The following is a 19,075-nucleotide window of genomic DNA, read 5'->3' as shown; positions in this document are numbered from 1 at the left end:
TGGTACCTGGTATTGAACTTGCACTTGCAAGGCAGGCTACCGAGCCGCTGAGCTAAATCCCTAGCCAGATGTGTGATCTTGATCCTGGCATGTGCATAATATTTTTGGAGTTATTGAGTATTACAAACTATTTTAGGTTATTTCTCTGCTTTATGACCATAAACACTATGAAATATAAATTTACCCTTTTGTGCCATTTAGTATGCACTGTCTGCGTAACATTACTTCTCATACTTTTCCCTGTGTGAACTCAGGACTAGAAATAAACATCTCTACAATCTACTCCAATTTAGGAAAAGAAGCACTCGCCAGAAACATGACCATATCAGGTCAAGACAGCTGCCAGAAGAAATCCTTTATATTATCCAGTTACACAGCACGCTTCTTGAGTAAATGACATATCCTAACTTAGGGTACATCACCAAATTTAAGTCAGAGAGAATCCTCTGCCAGTCAATAAGCGTGCGGGTCACGGGAAGATCTCTTCGTAGATTTTTTTTCAGGACTTCATTGGATAACTCCTGTAATTCTTCACAGACAGCAGCTTGAAATTTATTCTCTTGCTCTTCCACAAGCCTTGCAAAACTGAGAGCCAGCTGAGCTTGGTTGACGACTTCTAAGCTTTCTTTCACATCCTTGGAGATTTCAATATGAAGATTGACGCACCGGAAGAAGTGAGCTTGCACAAAGATTCTTCCTGTTACTAGGGTTAGAAATGGATTCACGTGGAAAATCCACTTAGATTTCCAAAGACCATTCCAACATTCTCCTGTTTCATAGTTGTGATCTTCGATGCACGCTATCAAGAATTCCTTATTTTTGATAGATTTCCTCAGCACATTACAATTTCCGGCTGGATAGTGATCGTTCACATACAGTTTTAAGGCACACAGGACAACAGTTCTCAGGTATTCTGTCTCGTTGCGAATAATACCATGACTCTTGATGTCTTTCAGCTGATTTTGCAGCAGGTCAAATTTGAAAGAAAGTTTGCTTTGCTGGTCAAAAAATCGATAATCACCCATTACATTGTGGTGAGACAAGAGTACCGGATTGCCGTCGATGCAGAGTGGTACACAATATTTTTGGCAGTGCTGGTGGCCTGCACACTCACCTTGATGGTGCATAAGTTTTTCATCACGGATAAGCAGACAGAGATCATCGAAGGCATTTACAAATTCCCCCGGTGGGGCCTGCATTAGCAGTCTGCGAATGACTCTTTCTTTCTCTTTCCGACTCAGAACGCTAACCGCCATGATTGGTGGTGGCAGAAGCAGAGCTTCTGAAGCAGAGAGTCTTCAAAAGCTGGAAAAACATTCCATGAGTGGTGCTTCCCATCAAGGTGTTAATCGTTCGAGTTTAAGATCACTGTGTACAACCGTGAAAACAGGTGGCTTGGCAGGCTGTCAGTCTCCTGGTGAAGTCACACAGAAAGCTTCTTTATGAAGCGTGGAATGTTCGATGATTTCACAATGAGTGTTCGGACCCAAAGGGAAAAAATGACAGTCACCTAACAGCATGGTGCCCAGCCAACCAGTGCGATACCAATGTGGAAGATTTTAAAGAACAGAGACTCCTGAGCAGGCTTCTTCCAAAGTGGTGTGTTGCTGTGTGTGTTGCGTGTTGTCTGGGATCTAGAGACGTAGTTCAGAGTTTCTGCAGAGTGTTGGGTAACGTATTACTCCTCCAGCAATTACCATGGCATTGACTTTGCTCAGGCCCTTAGCTGCTTGACCAGATGGAAACACATTGTGGTGAAAGGTTTGACGTTTCAACAAAACGGTAAAAAGTAAAACAAGATCAAAGGTTCGTGAAAAAGTGCCAGACAGCAAGAAATGCTACATTTATAAACATAATGGGTTTGGAAGTGAACAGAATACAAACAAGAAACCAAAAGTTTTGGGAAAGGTCCTGCTGGGCCCATGTCTTGCGTGATGTTTTTGTGAGATTTAAATATGAGTGAATTCCAAAGAACAAGGTGAAAAACTGTACGTTCTCTGCTTTCTCCATAGTGACAACAGCTGATGAATATCAAGAAATTCCTTTCCCATACAGAGAGGCAGAACTAGTCATATTTGGGACTTGTGGCAACTCACGTCCAGCAGAGACTCCTAAGAGAGCAGAAACGGTGAAAGGAAATGGCACCGACAGGTCATGAAAAGAGTGAAATGAGATATCCGTTCGGAGAGTTTTTCTGTTCCCTTTTCTCTCTTTTTGTTTCTTTCCTTTCTTCCTTTACTTCTCTCTTTCTGGGGGTACAGTACTGGGACTGGACCTACAGGAGCTACATCTCTAGCTCTTTTGACTTTGCATTCTGAGACAAAGCCTCCCTAAGTGGCCCAGGCTGGGCTCAAACTTGTGATCCTCATTACTTAGCCTCCTAGAATGCTGGGATCGTAGACCTGTGCCACGGCACCCAAACGGTTCACCCTCTCTTTTGTTACTCTTCTCATTTTCTTTGGAAGGCTTGGATTTAAATTGCAACTTTAAGTTAAATTAAATTTAAAGTAAATTGCAACTTTCTTCCACATCTTTCCTGAGGTTTTTCTGGATCTCCTTTGACTCCTCTTTCTTTTTTCCTGTGAGAACATGAGCTTTGCATAAGTCCTAAGTATTAAATTTAAAGGCTTCTCTATTCTACCAATCTGAAAATGAGTGGAATTTTGAACGATTTTTACCTATTAACTTTCATGATTTTATACATTGTTGACTTATTTCATGTCCACTATAGTTTTTCAGATTGAAGTGCTCTAATGTTTGTAGGTGATCTGTATATGTAAATATACATGATTATTTTGGTTTTGTTTCTCTCATACCAAATTTGCACATTTATGATATTCTAAACTCTTTTTGATATTTAAAATGTTACTTGTGAGGGCATAAATATGATAGGACAGTTGGGAAAATGTAATAATATCAATCTGGTTATTATTATTATGTTATTATTTTTTGGTACCGGGGATCAAACTCAGGACCTTGTGCTTGTGGGGCAGGTGTGGTGCCTCTGAACTAAATCTCTGGCCCAATCATGGTTATTATTTATTGAACACTCAGTAGCAGGAACTGTGCTGAATGACATATTGTGGACTTATTTAATGCTTCCCTCTTCCATGAGATTTAGTACTGATTTGCCCACCTTCAAGGATGAGAGAGGTCAGGTGAGGGGGATCTTGGAGTGTAGCTGCCTCTTAATCCTTCAGGGCTCATGAAACACAGTAATAATGTTTGAATGAATCTCCCAAGTAATTACTTTATTTCTCTACTTTTAATCTTTATACCTTTCCTGTATGTTTTTGTGTTGTACTCTTTTATATCTTTACTAAAGCATAGTAGTTATCTATGTCTGTTTTAAATACTAATTATCACACAATTATTTTGCTATGTACTTAAACACAGTATGGGTTATCCTCTAAATTAAAAGTACAGGTAAACTGAAGATAAAGTAGCTCTTCAATAATTTTGAATACTTGATGACTTTCTCTGAGAATTTCCTTAACATTTTCATGCTTCATACGTGGTTTTTGTCGAAGATTCAGGATGCATTTAGAGGTGGAAAAATTAACGTAGAAAAAACATATAAATTACTTGAAAAATTACATATTCAGTGCAATTATGTGCATGTGAAACATATTTTTAAGGTAAGATGACATCCACTCCCTGACCATCCCACTCTAAGAATCACTTAATCTAAGTAAACATTAGGCTACTTGAATGCTTTCTGTACAAAATATATATGAGAAATTAATCTCTTAAGAATAAAATGAATTCTTTATGCTAACTACATTTATAATCAATTTGAAGAGATTTAGGGAGGAAGTAAAGTTGGTTGCTGACTAAGTTTGAAATAATACCAGGCTATTGGTTTAGCACAACTTCCTGAATATGAAGGACTGCTTACATCTGATCTAGGCTTGGCTGTATGTCAAAATCATATAAATGATTAAATGCAAAAATAGATTCAGTGTAAGTAGTTTATAGAAAGCATATGTCATGAGTAGGATGGAGTATCAACTGGATTAGCTTTGGGATGTATTGCAGGGATTAGTAAAGCATATTTCCGATTTTGTCTGGATCAGTTATGGAGGTGCGGGCTGGAGGAGTCTATGTCTCGTCCCTCTCCCTTTCTTCTCTGGCAGTGTTCCCCTGCTCTGCTTTGTGGCCACCATGAGCTAACTAGCTTTGCTGTCCTATGCCATTTTGCCATATGTTCCTGTCTTGGAGCCAGCTAATCATGGGCTGAATACCCAAAAATGAGCAAAATTAAACTAATATTCCTTTCTTTTGAGTCTCGGTAATGAGAAAGCTGACTAATATAAAAATTGGTAATGGAGAAGTAGGGTCATTGGTATGACTATCCTGATCATGTGAATCAGAAACCTTTGGGACTAGTGTGTGGGAGTAGTTTTGGATGGTTTGGAGATGCCAGCTAGAGAAGTTCTGAATGTTATAAGCAAATTGGATGGGTAACTGAGGTCAGAACTCAGAAGATCAGAATGCTGGTAGGAAGTTAGACATTAAAACCAGGCTCAGAAAGTTTCAGTTGGGAGTGAGGACTACATTGACATATATTCTAGGGGCCACTTGTTTTACATTCTGGGAGAAAATGTGGCCATGTTTTGCGGGTGTCCTGAGGCTTTGCAGGAGATTAAGATTAGGGCGGTGGACTAATTAATCTGATAGAGGCAATTTCAAGATAGCCAAACCTTTAGGTTGTGATGTGAGTAATGCTGGCTTCTTTTGGCTAGATTTATAGCAAGAATTCAGGGCAAAAGGTAGAGGAGGAAAATTTCAAAAACTTAAATTTTGACCTGAGGAACCATATGTAAATTTGTGGCCAGTGGAGGTGTGGCTGCTGAAGAGATTGTCACTATTAAAAAGAAGAAAGCAAATACTTTGTACAAGGACAATAAGAAAAATGTTTTGAAGGCATCTCAGGAATCAACAAGATCCCACTCATCAATCCCACCCATTACAGGTTCAAGAGTGCAATATATAAACCTTCCACTTGAGAAGACAGCTACTGGAACCCCTTCTCTGGAAGGGCCACCTGAGGATTTGCTTCCCTGGGATTTATTTTACTGTGCTCAGCCATCCAGGTACTTGCTGTTGTCATGGTCTAAGGGAGTCTGGTTATTGCTTCCAATGACACCAGACCTTGGCAGTACCCCATGATGTTTTTTGTTACCGCTGTACAGAATACAGTAGCTGGGGAGTTAGAGACACTTCCACTTAGATTTAAAAGGAAAGCCTGGAAGACCAGGCAAGGAGCCCCTAGAAAGCAGTGTGTGAAGCTGTGGAAATGAAGTTGAAGGTACAGTGGAGATTTGAGGAAGTTGGAGATACTTTCAGAAGTTGGAGCAGAACATCTACTTGGGAAAGCAGCAAGCATTGAGTGGAGCCAGCTCAAGAGAGAAGCCATGTGAGCCACAGTCAGCAAGGCTGTAGGGATGGGGCTGCTCAAGCCCTCTGGGACTCATGTCTTGTACCCTACATCCTGGATGTATTACTACAGAACTGAATATTTGCCCTGCTGGGCTTCAATCGTAATGTGGTCCAATTATTTTTTATGCCTTTACTCCTCCCTTTTGGAATGAGGATGTTTACTCTATGCCATAATTCCTGTACCTTGGGATTATGTGACTGTATTTTTTTTTATTTTTACAGAGTTTCATGCTAAGAGTTTGCCTGGATTCTCAGAAGAAACTTTGACTTGGATTTTTTGAGGTTTTTTTTTTTTTTTTTTTTATACCAGGGATCAGACTCAGGCCCTTGTGCTTGTGAGGCAGGCAGCAGAACCACTGAGCCAAATCCCTGGCCCTGACTTGGATTTTTGAAAAATGCTTGAACTCTTCTAACTTTGTGGAAGTGATTGTTGTGTTTCCAGTACTCAGGATAGTTGAATTACGTTAGGTAGAATCATGAACTTGCTGATGTCTTTATTTGGGGATTAGTATGGTTTAAGAAGGTGAGTCTATCACCTTCTTAAGGTGGGAAGGGTGGGATGTGGTGGTTGGCGTGGTGGGTTAACTCTAGTGGCTTTGGGATTTGTCCAGAGGAATGGTACAGCACATGTCTTGGTGTGTCTGGGTGGGTCTTGGAGGTGTGGGTCTTGCCCATTGCCCCTTCTCTGGCACTGTTCCCTTGCTGTGCTTCCTGGCCACTATGGACTAAGCAGCTTGGCTTTTCCAAACTCTTTTGCCATGATGGTCCTTCTCTGAAGCCAGTTAATCATGGACTTAATCTCCAGAAACTGTGAGCTAAAGTAAACTTCTCTTTCAGCTGTGACGTTTTGTCAGGTGTTTTGTCTCAGTGACTAGAAAGCTGACTAATATAGAATGGTGGATTAACCTGAGCCCACAGTTAGCAGAAGGAAGGAAATAATGAAGATTGATACTGAAATAAATGGAATAGAAAATAAAACTAAGTTATTTTTGGGGAAACAAAACTAGGAAACCCTTGTGACTTAGAAAAAAGAAAGAATCCTCAAATAAAATTGTAAATGAAAGAGCAAACAAATGATATCGCAGAGAGAAAAATGTTCATAAGGGATTATTATAAAGAACCATATGCCAAAAATTGTACAACTTAAAAAGAAATGGAGAAATTCTTATGAACTTTACTTACCAAGACTGAATCAAGAAGAACTAAAAAGCTTGAGTAGACCAATAACAAATGAGATTGAATCAGTGTTCAAAAATCTGCCAACAAAGAAAAAAGCCAGGTTCAAATGCCTTTATAGACAAAGTCTACCAAAGATTTAAAAGACAGTCAATACTAATACTTCCAAATGCTTCCAGAAAACAGAAGAGGGACTACTTCCAGTGCTATTTTATAAAGCTAGAGAAACCCTAATATCAAAGCTGGACACAAGATACCACAAGAAAACTACAAGCCAATACCTTTGATCAACATAGATGCAAAATCCCTAGAAAAATATTAGCAAACTAAATTCAAAAACACTTTAAAAGGACAATATACCTTGACTAAATGGAATCTATTCCTAAAATGCAAGGGTGGTTCAACATACAGAAACAATTCAACGCAATACACTACATTAACAAACTGAAGATTAAAGGTCATTCAATCAAGGCAGAAAAAGCATTTGAGAAAATTCAGAATCTCATTAGCATTACTGATAATCTGTCATATATAAGGTATACAAGGAAATTACCTCAACATATATAGTCTGTAAAAAATCCACAGCTAATATATATAATGGTAAAAAAGGGAAAAATTTTCCTCTAAGATTTGGAAGAAAACAGCATGTCCACGCCGACCACTTTTATGCAACACAGTAATGGAAGTCCTAGCCTGACCGCTTAGTTAATAAAAAGAAATGAGTTATTCAAGTTGAAGAAGCAGAAGTAAAATTACCTTAATTTGCAGATGACATGATTTTATATGTAGAAAACTGGAACAACTGTGTCAAAAAACTGTTAGATAAATTCAGCAAAATAAAAAAATACAAAATCAACATGCAAAAATCAGTTCCATTTCTATACACTGACAATGAACTACCTCAAAAAATAAAACTAAGAAAACATTTTTTTTCAATTAACAGAATCTAGGGAAAAGTTAACAGAGGAGGAGGTGAAAATCTTGTAAAATAAAACTATGACATTGAGAATAAAGACAAAAAATATGGAAAGATATGTCCATACTATGTAAAATAATCTACAAATTCAATAGAATCTCTATTAAAATCTCAAGTGAAATTTTTGCAGAAAGAGATTTTAAAATTTATGTTTGACTAACAAGAGGAAAAAGTCATAGTGGACAATTCTTGATTAAAAAATTTTTAAATAGCAAACTATGAAAAGTATAGTAAGGAGCATTAAAATAGACATACAAACCAGGGAAAGAGAATAGAAAGTCCAGAGATAAGCCCATTCATACAAGGTTAGCTGAACTTCATCAAAATTTCTAAAAATATGAAATGGGAAATGATGGTGTTTTTGATGATGATGGTACAGAAACTAACCACATGCAAAAGAATGAAATGGTATTCTTACATCATACACAAAAATCAATTCCAAATGCATGAAAGACTTATGTGTCAGGCCTGAAACTAAAAATTCTTGCAGAAAACACAGGGAAAAAAACTTCTTGACACTGATCATGGCAATGATTTCTTGGATTTGACACCCAGAACACAAGCAACAGAAGTAAAACAGACAAATAGATGACGCTATATAAATGGCTTATATACAGTAGAGCAAGAAATTGAAAAGATAACCCACAAAATGGTATAAAACATTTGCGAGCTACATATCTGATAAGTGTTTATAACCAAAATATATAAAGATATCAATAAGGAAAAGCAAACAATCTGATTAAAAATGAGCTAAGAAGTGTGTGGACATTCTTATGAAAGAAGGCATACGGACAACAGGAGAAAATGCTTACCATCGCTAATCAAGTACGTGACATTCCAGCTCACACCTGTTACAATGGCTTTCATATGTGTGCATGCACACGAATAAGAACAGAGCAAGTACCTGAAAGGATATAGAGAAAAAGGCACCCTTTACAACTGCTAGTGGAAATGAACATCGGTGTAGCCACTACGGAAAACAGTATGAAAGTTTCTCAAAAATTAAAACTAGAAATAACATGGGGTCCCCAAGCCCCACTTCAGGGTGTCAGTCCAAAGGAATCGAAATAAAAGGCTTGAAGAGACGCCTGCACTCCCGTGTTCAATGAAGCATTAGTGAAGACAAGGAAGTTAACAAAATGTCCATTGACAGGAGCATGGATAGTGAAACTATGGTATGGACATGCAATGGAATATTATTCATCCTGCAAATTCTAATAGGGAATTTGAGAAAAAAGACTCTTTTTCAGGTGGCGGAACCACTGCATTAAATCCCTGGCCCCAAAAGAGACTCTTTAACTCGGGTTTTCTTAGAAGATGCTATGGTGGAGGTGGCATTTTTCCTCATTGAGTTTATTGGTACCTTTTAGGTACACAGTACAGTTACATTCATCATCGGGATCTTGTACCTTTACATGACAGGTCTTGGTTCTCATTTTTTCCCCTTATCCCTGCCCTCCCTTCACTTCCTCCACCCTTCCCTATTTGCAAAGACTTTGTTTCCATTTTTTCCTTTTCTCATATTTTTTTTTTCCCCTGCCCTTCCCACTACTCAGCCATAAAGAATGAGAGACTAGAGTCATTCATTGTTAAATGATGCACACTGAGGCCATACTCTTAAGTGAAGTAGATAGGACACACATGTGTAAGTACTGAATAGTTTCTCTGTTGTGAGAAACTAAAAGTGTAAATAAGGTTCCAATGGTATCATTGATAATGTGAAGTAGGAGGTAGCATTTTTGATGGACCTTAGAAAATGAAAAAATAAAAGCGAGATCCTGTCTTTAAAAAAAAATTTAAGAAGGACTGAGGATGTAGCTTCGTGTGAAGACCTTGGGTTCAATCCCCAGGACGAACTCAGACAGAGAGGAAAAAACAGAAGAGAGGGAGAGGAAGAAGGGCAGGAGAGGTAGCAGGAGAGAGATAGAGAGGCAGGAGGCGGGGGAGACACTGAGGAAGAAGGAGAATGGAGGAGGAAGCAAGAGGGGGGAGGCAGGCAGGGAAAGAGAAGGAGAGAGCGACAATATATGTAGAATAGATGCAAGTAGTTCTCGGAGAATTAAAAAAAATGACCATACATGCCTGGAATATCAGATGCATGTAGGGAAGTGTTGAGAAGTAGCTACAAATGCCAGGTATGGTCGGACAGCAGGAAGTTTGCATGGGAGATCATAGAATTTGGATTTTCTTTCATAGGCAATGGGTGGCCATTGAAACTTTTTGATCTGAAACATTTTGTATATTGAAGGATAGAAATACTTTTGTTTGGAATTGGAAGTCAGGCAGTGGTAGTTTATTTCTCTACCATTTTTGCCTTCAAACTTTGAAGCTGATTCAATTCAGTCTCTTATTTTCTGTTTGATTTCACTTCAAGTTTGTGGTTTCCTTCTTTCATTTTTCCTCTAGAATTTAAACCTTGAAGTGATCTCGTATAATATAATAAACAGCACCATATTCTCTTTTGTTACATTCTTTTAGATGAAGCTAAAAGATTCCTTTATACCCCTTCCTCTACTTATTCAATGATCCATTGCAATATGATATGCCTTTGTATTTATCTAGAAAACCTATTTCTGTCTAAAATGCTAAATCCACTAGTTTTCCTGTGTATTTTATTCAGCTTTCTTTTAAAAGAATTCTGCCCATGCTGACATCTATGATGCCACTCTTTACTAATTTTAATTTAAAATCACAGATTATTCCTTTTCCAGTTACGCTGTGACCATCCCTTCTACTTTGCTCTTAAAGTTGAGTTCTTTATTTCCTTTCATTCTACTTTTAAACAATCTCATCGATTACATAAAAATCAAAATATTATTGACTCAAAATGGCTTCACCTCTTATTGAAATAAAAAAGATTCCTAGCTTTCTATCTTGAACAACAAAACCATATGAATGATATTGTTTGTCATCTGCCATATTCTAGGCCCTGGTTAGGTTTTGTGCTCATTATCCTAACAAACATTCACAGAAGTTATTATTAGCTTCTTTTCACCTTTAAGACATTGAAGATAAGAATGTTTGTAGAATTTGTGTATCTAAAGCTGTTCAAGCAATAGACCACATTCTGAATATTTTCAGGTTGCGTTCTTTTAAGTACTAGGAATACAAGAAACAAATGACAAGTGCTCGATTCAAAGCAATTTTAGAAGGGATACAGAGAAAGATTCCTCTCCGGTGTAATAAGCTCTGTGAAAAGAAGTTGCAGAGAGACCCAGAGAAGTGGTGTCTAAGGCAGCCTTAGGAGCAGTTATAGAGGAACATAGAGAAGACTTTTGGAGGAGGTAGCACTCTCTCAAGGAGGAGTAGAAGCTGAGAAGTTAAAAAGAACAAGAAGCATATTCCAGAAAGAATGGCATGAACCATAACAGACAGTTACTTTAATGTAACTAATTTAGTACAACCTAAGTGGGAGATGCAAAGAGGAAAAGGATAGGAGCAGAAACTATCAGTGACACCTTAAAGAAGCTTAGATTCCACACAGTACAGGTTAGGTTTAATTTTGAAGACAAGGAAAGTTCAATAAGAAGTTTAAGAGGGAGCTGGAATGTTTAGATTTACATGACACAGAATTTACTTCTGCATACGTACTGTCAATTTGTATAGGGTTTTATGGACTTTCTATTGTTTCCTGTGTTTTTGGAGTTAGTTCGTAGTTTTAGTTTTCTGTCCCTGTGGATTTGGGGGTCACAGTAATGCATCTGTACTCTAAGTTGCAATGCTACTGTGTGCCTCAGTCCTCAGACTTGTACCTTTCTTGCTCCTTGCTTTTCATCTTCTTGCTTTCCCAAAGCATCACTCTCTTCACTGTGTCCTGTCTTTTCCATCATTACTTACTCCTTGTTACTTTTCTTTTCCTACTTAGTTCTTCCCATCTTCTGTGACACAACCCTGATTGTATATAATTGATAAGGTGCGTTATTTTACGATTATATAATTTTAAGGTATCCATTAGTCAGCTCCCCATCACTGACACATAACACGTGACAACCCACCTACGACATAAAGATGGAAATGATTAATTCAGTTCATGGTTTTAAGAGATTCAGTACATGGTTGGTTGACTCCAAGGCAGAAAAGTCTTGGTGGAATGGTTTAGGGCAGCCAGGAAGCAGAGAAGGGGAACAGTAACAGAGAGCAATGACCAAAACATCATGTACAACACGTCCCTGACCTGCCCAGACACACCCAGGAGCGTGCTTTACTTGTCTGCTAGGCATTTCTTAATCTGATGAAATTGCCAGGACAGGGACAAGGTGCTATTATTGTTCAGAGCATTTTGGAGACCCGGTATCTGGTTTGAGACCCAGTATCTCAAGCACAGACCCAAGGTTTTCTCCCAAAACATATCCCCATCTCCTTCCTACTGGGCACTTTGTTCTAGGCCTGGTTCTTCAAGTTGCATGGTCACTATTCCTCTCTGAACTTACTCAGTGATCTTCATATTTGGCTCCAACCTCAGATTGCTTCTGGGATCCACTTATGTACTTTTTTCCCCCTGGTAATTACTTGCATGTTTTGCTATTGAAATTAAAAGCTCATTTCCTGTTGTATACTAGGGGTTCTACGGTGTTGTATGCTGCATAGGAAAATCTTTGAGAGCTATTAGGCTGGACCCTGCAAGGGAAGCAAAGACAACACATATACACTGATATTTGAAACTACTACTGTATATTTCCAATTCTCATAGTTGTCTCAGGACATAAATTGTTTTATCTATTCCTGTTTTTCAGATATAAAGTATGAAGCTCAGAAAGTTCCATTTATATGTTTAAAGCTCCACACATCTTGGAGTTTGGGATATAATATCATCTCTATCTCCCCATTCTGTTAGCTTTTTGCCATGACAGAATGCCCTTGAGCACATGATTTTTTATTTGAGGTGTAACATAATGAGGGAATTAAGAGGTTTATTAAATGATAAAAAAATAGCTAAACCTCTTTCTTCATTGAGCTCCCTATTCTCCAGTTTTTTATTTGTTGCTGATTTTTGTATTTCTTACTGCAGTTCTTTCTTTAGTCTAATCCTTTCTGAATTCTGTCATGTGTGTAACACTCTAACGTGTGGAATCTTTCCTACTCCTTCATAATTTCACTGACATGTTTTCTTTAGGGTCTATTTATCACTTCCCGTGGGAATGGCATCTTTTCTGTGATTGTACCACAGTTTCCCATTTCTTTCAGTTGCTAAGGGACAACAAGTCATGCTGAGCTTGTACTCTTGCTGGTCGTTTTCGACTCAAAGCTTCACAGTGTTTCTGTCCCTTCTGATAACTGAGTCCAGTCTGCATTCTTACCTTTCACTGTAAACATTTATATATGACTTCTCCATGCTAACCAGGCAAATCTTCTCTTCCTCAGTAGGACATCTTTCCCCGCTGCCCCAAACCTTACAGCTTCTGAAGTTTTGATTGATCTTGGATATCTCTGATTAACTCTGAAGATTTTATGGTTCAGGCTGCATATTTTTGGAAGGTATTGAAGTGGAGTGGAATATAAAAAGAAATACGGACTTGAAAGACAAACTGAAACCCTCTTCTTCTTCCATACCCCTTTCGATACTCACTGTGGTCCCTGCATTTTAAGAGGTGATAATTTACCAACCTTTTCCATTTTGGCATCGTTCCTTGCAGTTTTATGTTTATCTTTAATGAGTCCCAGTGTAAGTTTCCTTTTAAAGTATAAATTGCTATGTACCTATTGCATGAATATGATAAAATTTGTTTTGTGCATTTTTGATACTCACATTGTGAGCCTACCAGTCATTTTTTGTTAAGTAGGATAATGACAGACAGAAACAAGGAAAAATCACAATAGAAGAATTTAGATCAATTTATCGGATCATTGCACACAGAGAAGAAATTGTTGAAATTTTCAATGCATATTCTGCAAACCGGAGAATTCTTTTTGAAAGTAATTTGATTCAATTTCTAACACAAGAACAATATGAAACTGAGACAACTAAAAATATTGCTTCTGAGATTATTCAGAAATATGAGCCCATTGATGAAGGTATGTTTACCTTTCAAAGTTTTAGCAGAATAGTTGTTATGCACAAAGTATTTTTTATGAATTATGGTTACCAGATTTAAATTCTGGGATTGGTCAACTTTATTCTGAGAAAAATAAATGAAAGATTGACATTTTATTTTTGTGTTTTGTGCAAAAGTATATAAACCTTTTAGAGAGATGTAACGTATAGTCATGACACTCTTATTTTACTTTATAGCTCTCTTGCTGTTTCCACGTGTCTCTTAAGTGTCAAGAATTGGATTAGGTGTGAAAGTAAGCTCAGGATTCCATTACCTGTGTCCTTTTAGAAAAATGTATCTGATTTCATGAATAAGATAAGAACTCAGTTATAAGCAGTTTTATATTTTTATGGATTAAGATGTTTCAAATGTAGGTGAAAATTAAATGAGCTAAATGCAAACAAGTCTAGAAAGGAAGAGTATTACAAAAGCACTAATTTTGCCTTCATACAAACAGTTGCCCACAACTGTATGTCAGCTTTCTTTTTGTTACTGTAACAAGTACTTGTGATGATAAGCTTATGAGAGGAAAGATTTACTTCACAGTTTTGGCGATTTCAGTCCGTGATGACAAGTCCAGTTGCTTTGTGCCAGTGACAGGGCGGCACATCATGGCAGGGTAAGGAGAAAGCTGCTCACCTCAGAGTGTTGGGAAGCAAAACTGAGACAGGAAGAGGAGAGGTGGGGGCCCAATGTGCCCTTAAAGAGGACATTCCCAGTGCTGAACACCCCCAGCAAGGCCCCACCTTTTAAAGTTTCCTTCACTTCCCAGACTGTTGGAGGATATTAGGATCCAAACTATAGTAACAACGTTTCAAAAATGTATTTAAAAATTTTTTACTTTCTTTCTTTTTCAAAATTTTATTTTTATGTTTTAGTTTATTTTTAGCTGATACATAAAACAAAAGTTGTACATAGTAATGGGATATGATGTAATGTCTGGTACATGCACGTATCGTGTGATGTTTAAAACAGGTTAAGCATTTATCGCCTCAAACATTTATCTTTGTCGAAAACTTCCGAATTCCTTTCTTCTAGCTTTTTGAGCTGTACCATAAATTGTTGTTATCTATAATCCCCATTAGTATAATAATAGTACATCCATATTCCCTTATTTTTCCTCTCTCTTTCTCTCTCTCTCTCTCTCTCTCTCTCTGCTGTGCTGGAGATTGAATGCAGGGCTTCCTGCACACTAGGCAAACACTACTATTGAGCTACATCCCCAGCCCATATTTCCCAGCTGAAATTTCCTTCACTTAAAAATACATAGTCATTTTGTTTAAAGTAAATGACCACTGAGGCTAATGATCATCAGATAATTTGGAACTGTTGCTCTATCATTCAATGTGTAAAACATTTCATTTTTGGCCATTTCTAAGCAACAAAGGCAATACTATAAAATATTTGAATAATTGTATGAAAAATATTGTTGAAGCACAATGATTAACGTCAAAGAAATTATCTGACAAAATGCTCCAAATATTTGCTTGACAAAGAAGGAATAAAAGTCCACAGTCTGCCTTCGAAAGTTGATTTAGTCTTTCAGTGTTTAACATATGGTTCTATCAATCAGTTCTGCAAAGACTGAACATACTCCTTCATTGAATCATACATTTGTAAATATCGAAGTAGCTATTTGTGGTAACCAAGTACAGTTCTGGGGTCTGGGGTACAGTGAAGGAGCAGGCAGCTGGGTCACAGTCCTTGTGAGGGACACAAGGAGATTGCCATAAATAACTAGGCATGTTAAAGAGCAATTTAAGAGAGTGCTAAGTGCCATATAAAAATAAAACACAGAAGGTGATAGTAAATGTTCAGGTTGAGCGTTTAGGAGGATCTTCTCTGAGGTTGTGACCTCAGAGTTGAAATTAAATGACAAGGAAGAACAAGTTGTGTGACAAAGTGGGAGACGTGTTGGAGGTCTAGGGAGAGATGAATTGTATCTGAGTTGAAAAATTCAAGGAATAGAAAAAGGGCAGTGTGATTAGAACTTGGAGAGTGAGGGTGTTATGGTTTGTGTTTAGATGTCTCCCTAAAGACTCATGCAGATGAGGCGGTACTTTCTTTTTCAGAAGTAGTTGAACTTGGAAAGTGTGAAGCTGGGGTTGATTGTGTGTGTTTACTAAACCACTACATGTGAATGATTAGTTTGGCACTGCCTGAATTCGGGTAGTCTGGATGGAATAAAGGAGGCAGAGAGACTCGGCGAAGGTCCCTTGTTGCCTTGGCTACTTCGTGTCTGCCATGTTGTTTCTGCTGGGCCAGACCTGTTGGTCATCTCTGCCTTGGAGCTGACTGATTATGGACTGAAACCTCTATGAACTGTAAGCGAAATAAACCCCTTCCCCTTTAACTTTGGCTGCTGGATATTTTGGAATGATAGAAAAGTAACTAACACAGAGGGGGAAGTGAATTTTGTCAGATACCAAACCATGTAGGGTCATGTAGGCCAGAAATAAGATTTTGCCTTCATGACAGTGTCATGAAAACAATTTGCACAATTGTAAGCACTGTAGCAACGTGACTGAGTGCACTGCTAGTAACAATTTGGTCTGAGCACCATTAAACTTTTGCAGATTTGCAGCAAGACTAAGAGCTGGTATTAGAATGGATAGCAACTGCATTATGAAGCCTACCTGAGAGGTTCACCTGATATTTTAAAATGAGTTTTGCTCTAAGGAAATAGAGACTTCATTTATAGTCTGGTTGAAGCATCTGTGTCATTGCACCCTAGAAACAGCCATCTTTACAGATGAGCAGCTTCAGTACCACTGATCTAGTGAATATTAAAAAAAGGATATTGGCCTTGTTATCACTGGGGGGGTAAATTAAATGATACAAAAGGATACTGGTGTAGTGGCACTGACATCTTGGAACTGTGTTTGCATTTTTAGTACAACATTACATTGTTTGTCCATTTCATCTGTTGAGCTTTCGCTTGTCACAGACTCTCTCACACACAGTCAGGACCTTACATTTCATTCATATGATCCTTGATCATTTTAGTTATCCTAAAGCCAATTTGAATTACAACTTTACAGTCCCAAATGCTACCAGGTTCCTCAATCTCATCTGACATCAGTTTGTAACATGTACAAGTGACATTTAAATAAAAATCCATGAGATTCATCCTCATTTCAATCTCGTGTTTTTGGAGGTCACAGAATTATTTTGTTTTCTATCCTATTATAAAAGATATATCCATAAACCAATGACTACTACTTGCACAGGAAAAGAGAATAAATCAATGCAAAAATCATCACTGTCACTATACATGGTGTGTTTTTTCCACGCGCTCCCATATTCCTAAATTTACATGATTTCAAAATAGAAGATATATATATCTATAAACATTTTAATTCATTTTTCTAGCTTTTATTTTTTTAATCAGAATAGTAATAGCATCTGAATGCTGGCTCTTTATCTTTTATGATGTCTTAAACATTTACTTAGGACGCTATACTTTTATGATGCATTATTTTTAATGGCTATGTAGTACTATGCCATACTTTGAGCTTTAATTTGCCTCTTCTGTTTTGTTTTTCTAAACAATGCTAATGTGAGCATTCTTGGACATCAGTCTTTTTCTGAGTTTCTGTTTATGCAGGATACACTCCTAGAAATAAAACTCTCATCCAAGGATCACACTGTACTCTAAAACGAGTGTGCATTCAGCTTTTCTTTTGAGTGGAATTTAACTGTCAGTAGTAACAACAGCAACACACATTTATGGAGCCTGATATATAAGGGTAGGTCCTCAGGTTATTTCCATTTAATAGACCTGGAGAGGACAGCTACAATTTTAAGGTTGTCTAACAGGTAAATGGATTTGAAACAAGACTGTTGGTTTCAAAGCCAATGTTTTGCTTAAATCAATAAGCTTAGTATGTATTATATTGAATAAAAACACTCAGAGATCATTTACCAAAGATGAACATATGCAAATTCCAGCAGTTCCACTCATAGACATGCATGGAACAGAAATATATACATATTTGCACCAAAATATACATACTGGTTGTTTATACTGGCACCATTTGTATTAGTCCCACAGAGGAAAATATCTAAATGCTCAAGAGAATGGATAAATTATAGCATGCTTTAATAATACTATATAACAATGGAATACTATATAGCAATGGAAATAAACCATGCATAACTATATACAACCACAGGAATAAATCTTAAAAACATAGTGCGCAGGAATGGAAATCAGGCCTTAAAAATACATACTGCATGAGTATCCATGTAAAGTACAAAAGCTGGAGAAAACTAACCTACCCTTCTACAAGCTGGACCAGTGCATACTTGTGGGCAGGACAGAGGCTTTCAAGTTAGTAGGAGCAGCTTCAGAGGGGAGGGGCTTTAATGTTCTTACCCTGGTGCCTGTTAACCAGACGAATGGCTTGGGGAATTTCATTGATTTAGGATGCTTGTATTTTTATTGGTTTTTTTTTTTATCTTTTTTTGGGGGGGTACTGAGGATTGAACTTGGGTCCTTGCGCTTGCAAGGCAGGCCACCAAACCGCTGAGCTAAATCCCCAGCCACCCCCCTTTTGTTTGTATTTTTAAAATGAAAAAAAAAATCGGATAATAAAATGATATTTTCTTGAATGTGGATGTGGAAGAACTAAAGGTATTCAATAGAAGAATTTGTTTCCAAAGACAAATTATAAATAATATTAATTCTAAATGATTGTTTTAGAAATTTGCTTTGCTACTAGGTCTGCAGGTGAGACTATATACTTTTAAATTACTAATGGTATTTCTGCATCCTTTTAATTTTATTTTTTCTAGTCAAGAAAGCACATCAGTTGTCACTTGAAGGCTTTACGAGATACATATATTCATCTGAATGTCTACTGTTCAAACAGGAGTGTACAAGAGTTTATCAAGACATGACTTATCCATTAAATGATTACTTTATTTCATCTTCACATAACACGTATTTGGTATCTGATCAATTAGTGGGACGAAGTGACCTTTGGGGATATGTAAGGTACTTATTTTTATTTTTAAGTCTGTTACATAAACATGGTCAATAGAAAGGATAAATTCTATAAGAAGCTTCTGGTAGTGTCTTATCTCAATGATGCAGAGTAAAAATCAGGCTATGCATGGGGTACAGGAATTTTAATTTCTACCTATCTTGATGATCCAACTTTTGGATGAAATGACAACATAACCTACTGTATAAATAAGCATCATATATTTTCATTCAAATCCCATCTGCTGATCTCCATTATTATAGCATCTCTGAAGGTTTCTGAACAATTTGCGTACTTCCTATAAGAAAACATTATTTCTCTTATACTTAACTAATGTTGTACAGGCTAGTTTTTAACATAGCAAAAGGACACAAAGCTACAAAAAAGCAAAGATAAATACAGTAAGTTGTGTAATCTGGCATTCAGTGATAATGATTTTTGTAGATTTATAGGTCCAGTGA

General features: G+C 37.3%; 2 protein-coding genes across 6 annotated transcripts in view; one reads left to right on the top strand and one right to left on the bottom strand.

Moving 5' to 3' along the window:
* Positions 1 to 315: 315 nt before the first annotated feature.
* Positions 316 to 1,423, bottom strand: Capza3 (capping actin protein of muscle Z-line subunit alpha 3). Its single transcript, XM_010615858.3, has one exon. The coding sequence runs from the start codon at positions 1,254 to 1,256 to the stop codon at positions 357 to 359; it is 900 nt and encodes a 299-aa protein (XP_010614160.1). The 5' UTR covers positions 1,257 to 1,423; the 3' UTR covers positions 316 to 356.
* Positions 1,424 to 1,486: 63 nt separating this feature from the next.
* The window catches only part of Plcz1 (phospholipase C zeta 1), a 44,465-nt gene continuing 26,876 nt past the window's right edge, over positions 1,487 to 19,075 (top strand). For 4 of the 5 annotated variants that reach the window (XR_002025089.1, XM_019206347.1, XM_010615870.1 and 1 more), the window contains exons 1-5: positions 1,487 to 1,599; positions 2,013 to 2,173; positions 3,515 to 3,638; positions 13,375 to 13,606; positions 18,424 to 18,625. Coding sequence is in view for 4 of the 5 variants with exons in the window: in XM_019206347.1 (XP_019061892.1) it covers positions 2,139 to 2,173; positions 3,515 to 3,638; positions 13,375 to 13,606; positions 18,424 to 18,625 (593 nt within the window). In the remaining variant the exon portion in view is untranslated. Of the gene's footprint in view, positions 1,600 to 1,627; positions 1,671 to 2,012; positions 2,174 to 3,514; positions 3,639 to 13,374; positions 13,607 to 18,423; positions 18,626 to 19,075 lie in introns of those variants that run through there. The other variant, XM_019206346.1, reaches the window with a different exon arrangement.

Source organism: Fukomys damarensis, unplaced genomic scaffold (genome assembly GCF_012274545.1).
Source record: "Fukomys damarensis isolate Sample0158 unplaced genomic scaffold, DMR_v1.0_HiC HiC_scaffold_19, whole genome shotgun sequence".
Lineage (NCBI taxonomy): Eukaryota > Metazoa > Chordata > Mammalia > Rodentia > Bathyergidae > Fukomys > Fukomys damarensis.
This window is presented reverse-complemented; position numbering and strand designations above follow the sequence as displayed.

Bases quoted from the DNA above. Each gene is read 5' to 3' on its own strand.
- Capza3 (XM_010615858.3), bottom strand. From the start codon at position 1,256: ATGGCGGTTAGCGTTCTGAGTCGGAAAGAGAAAGAAAGAGTCATTCGC.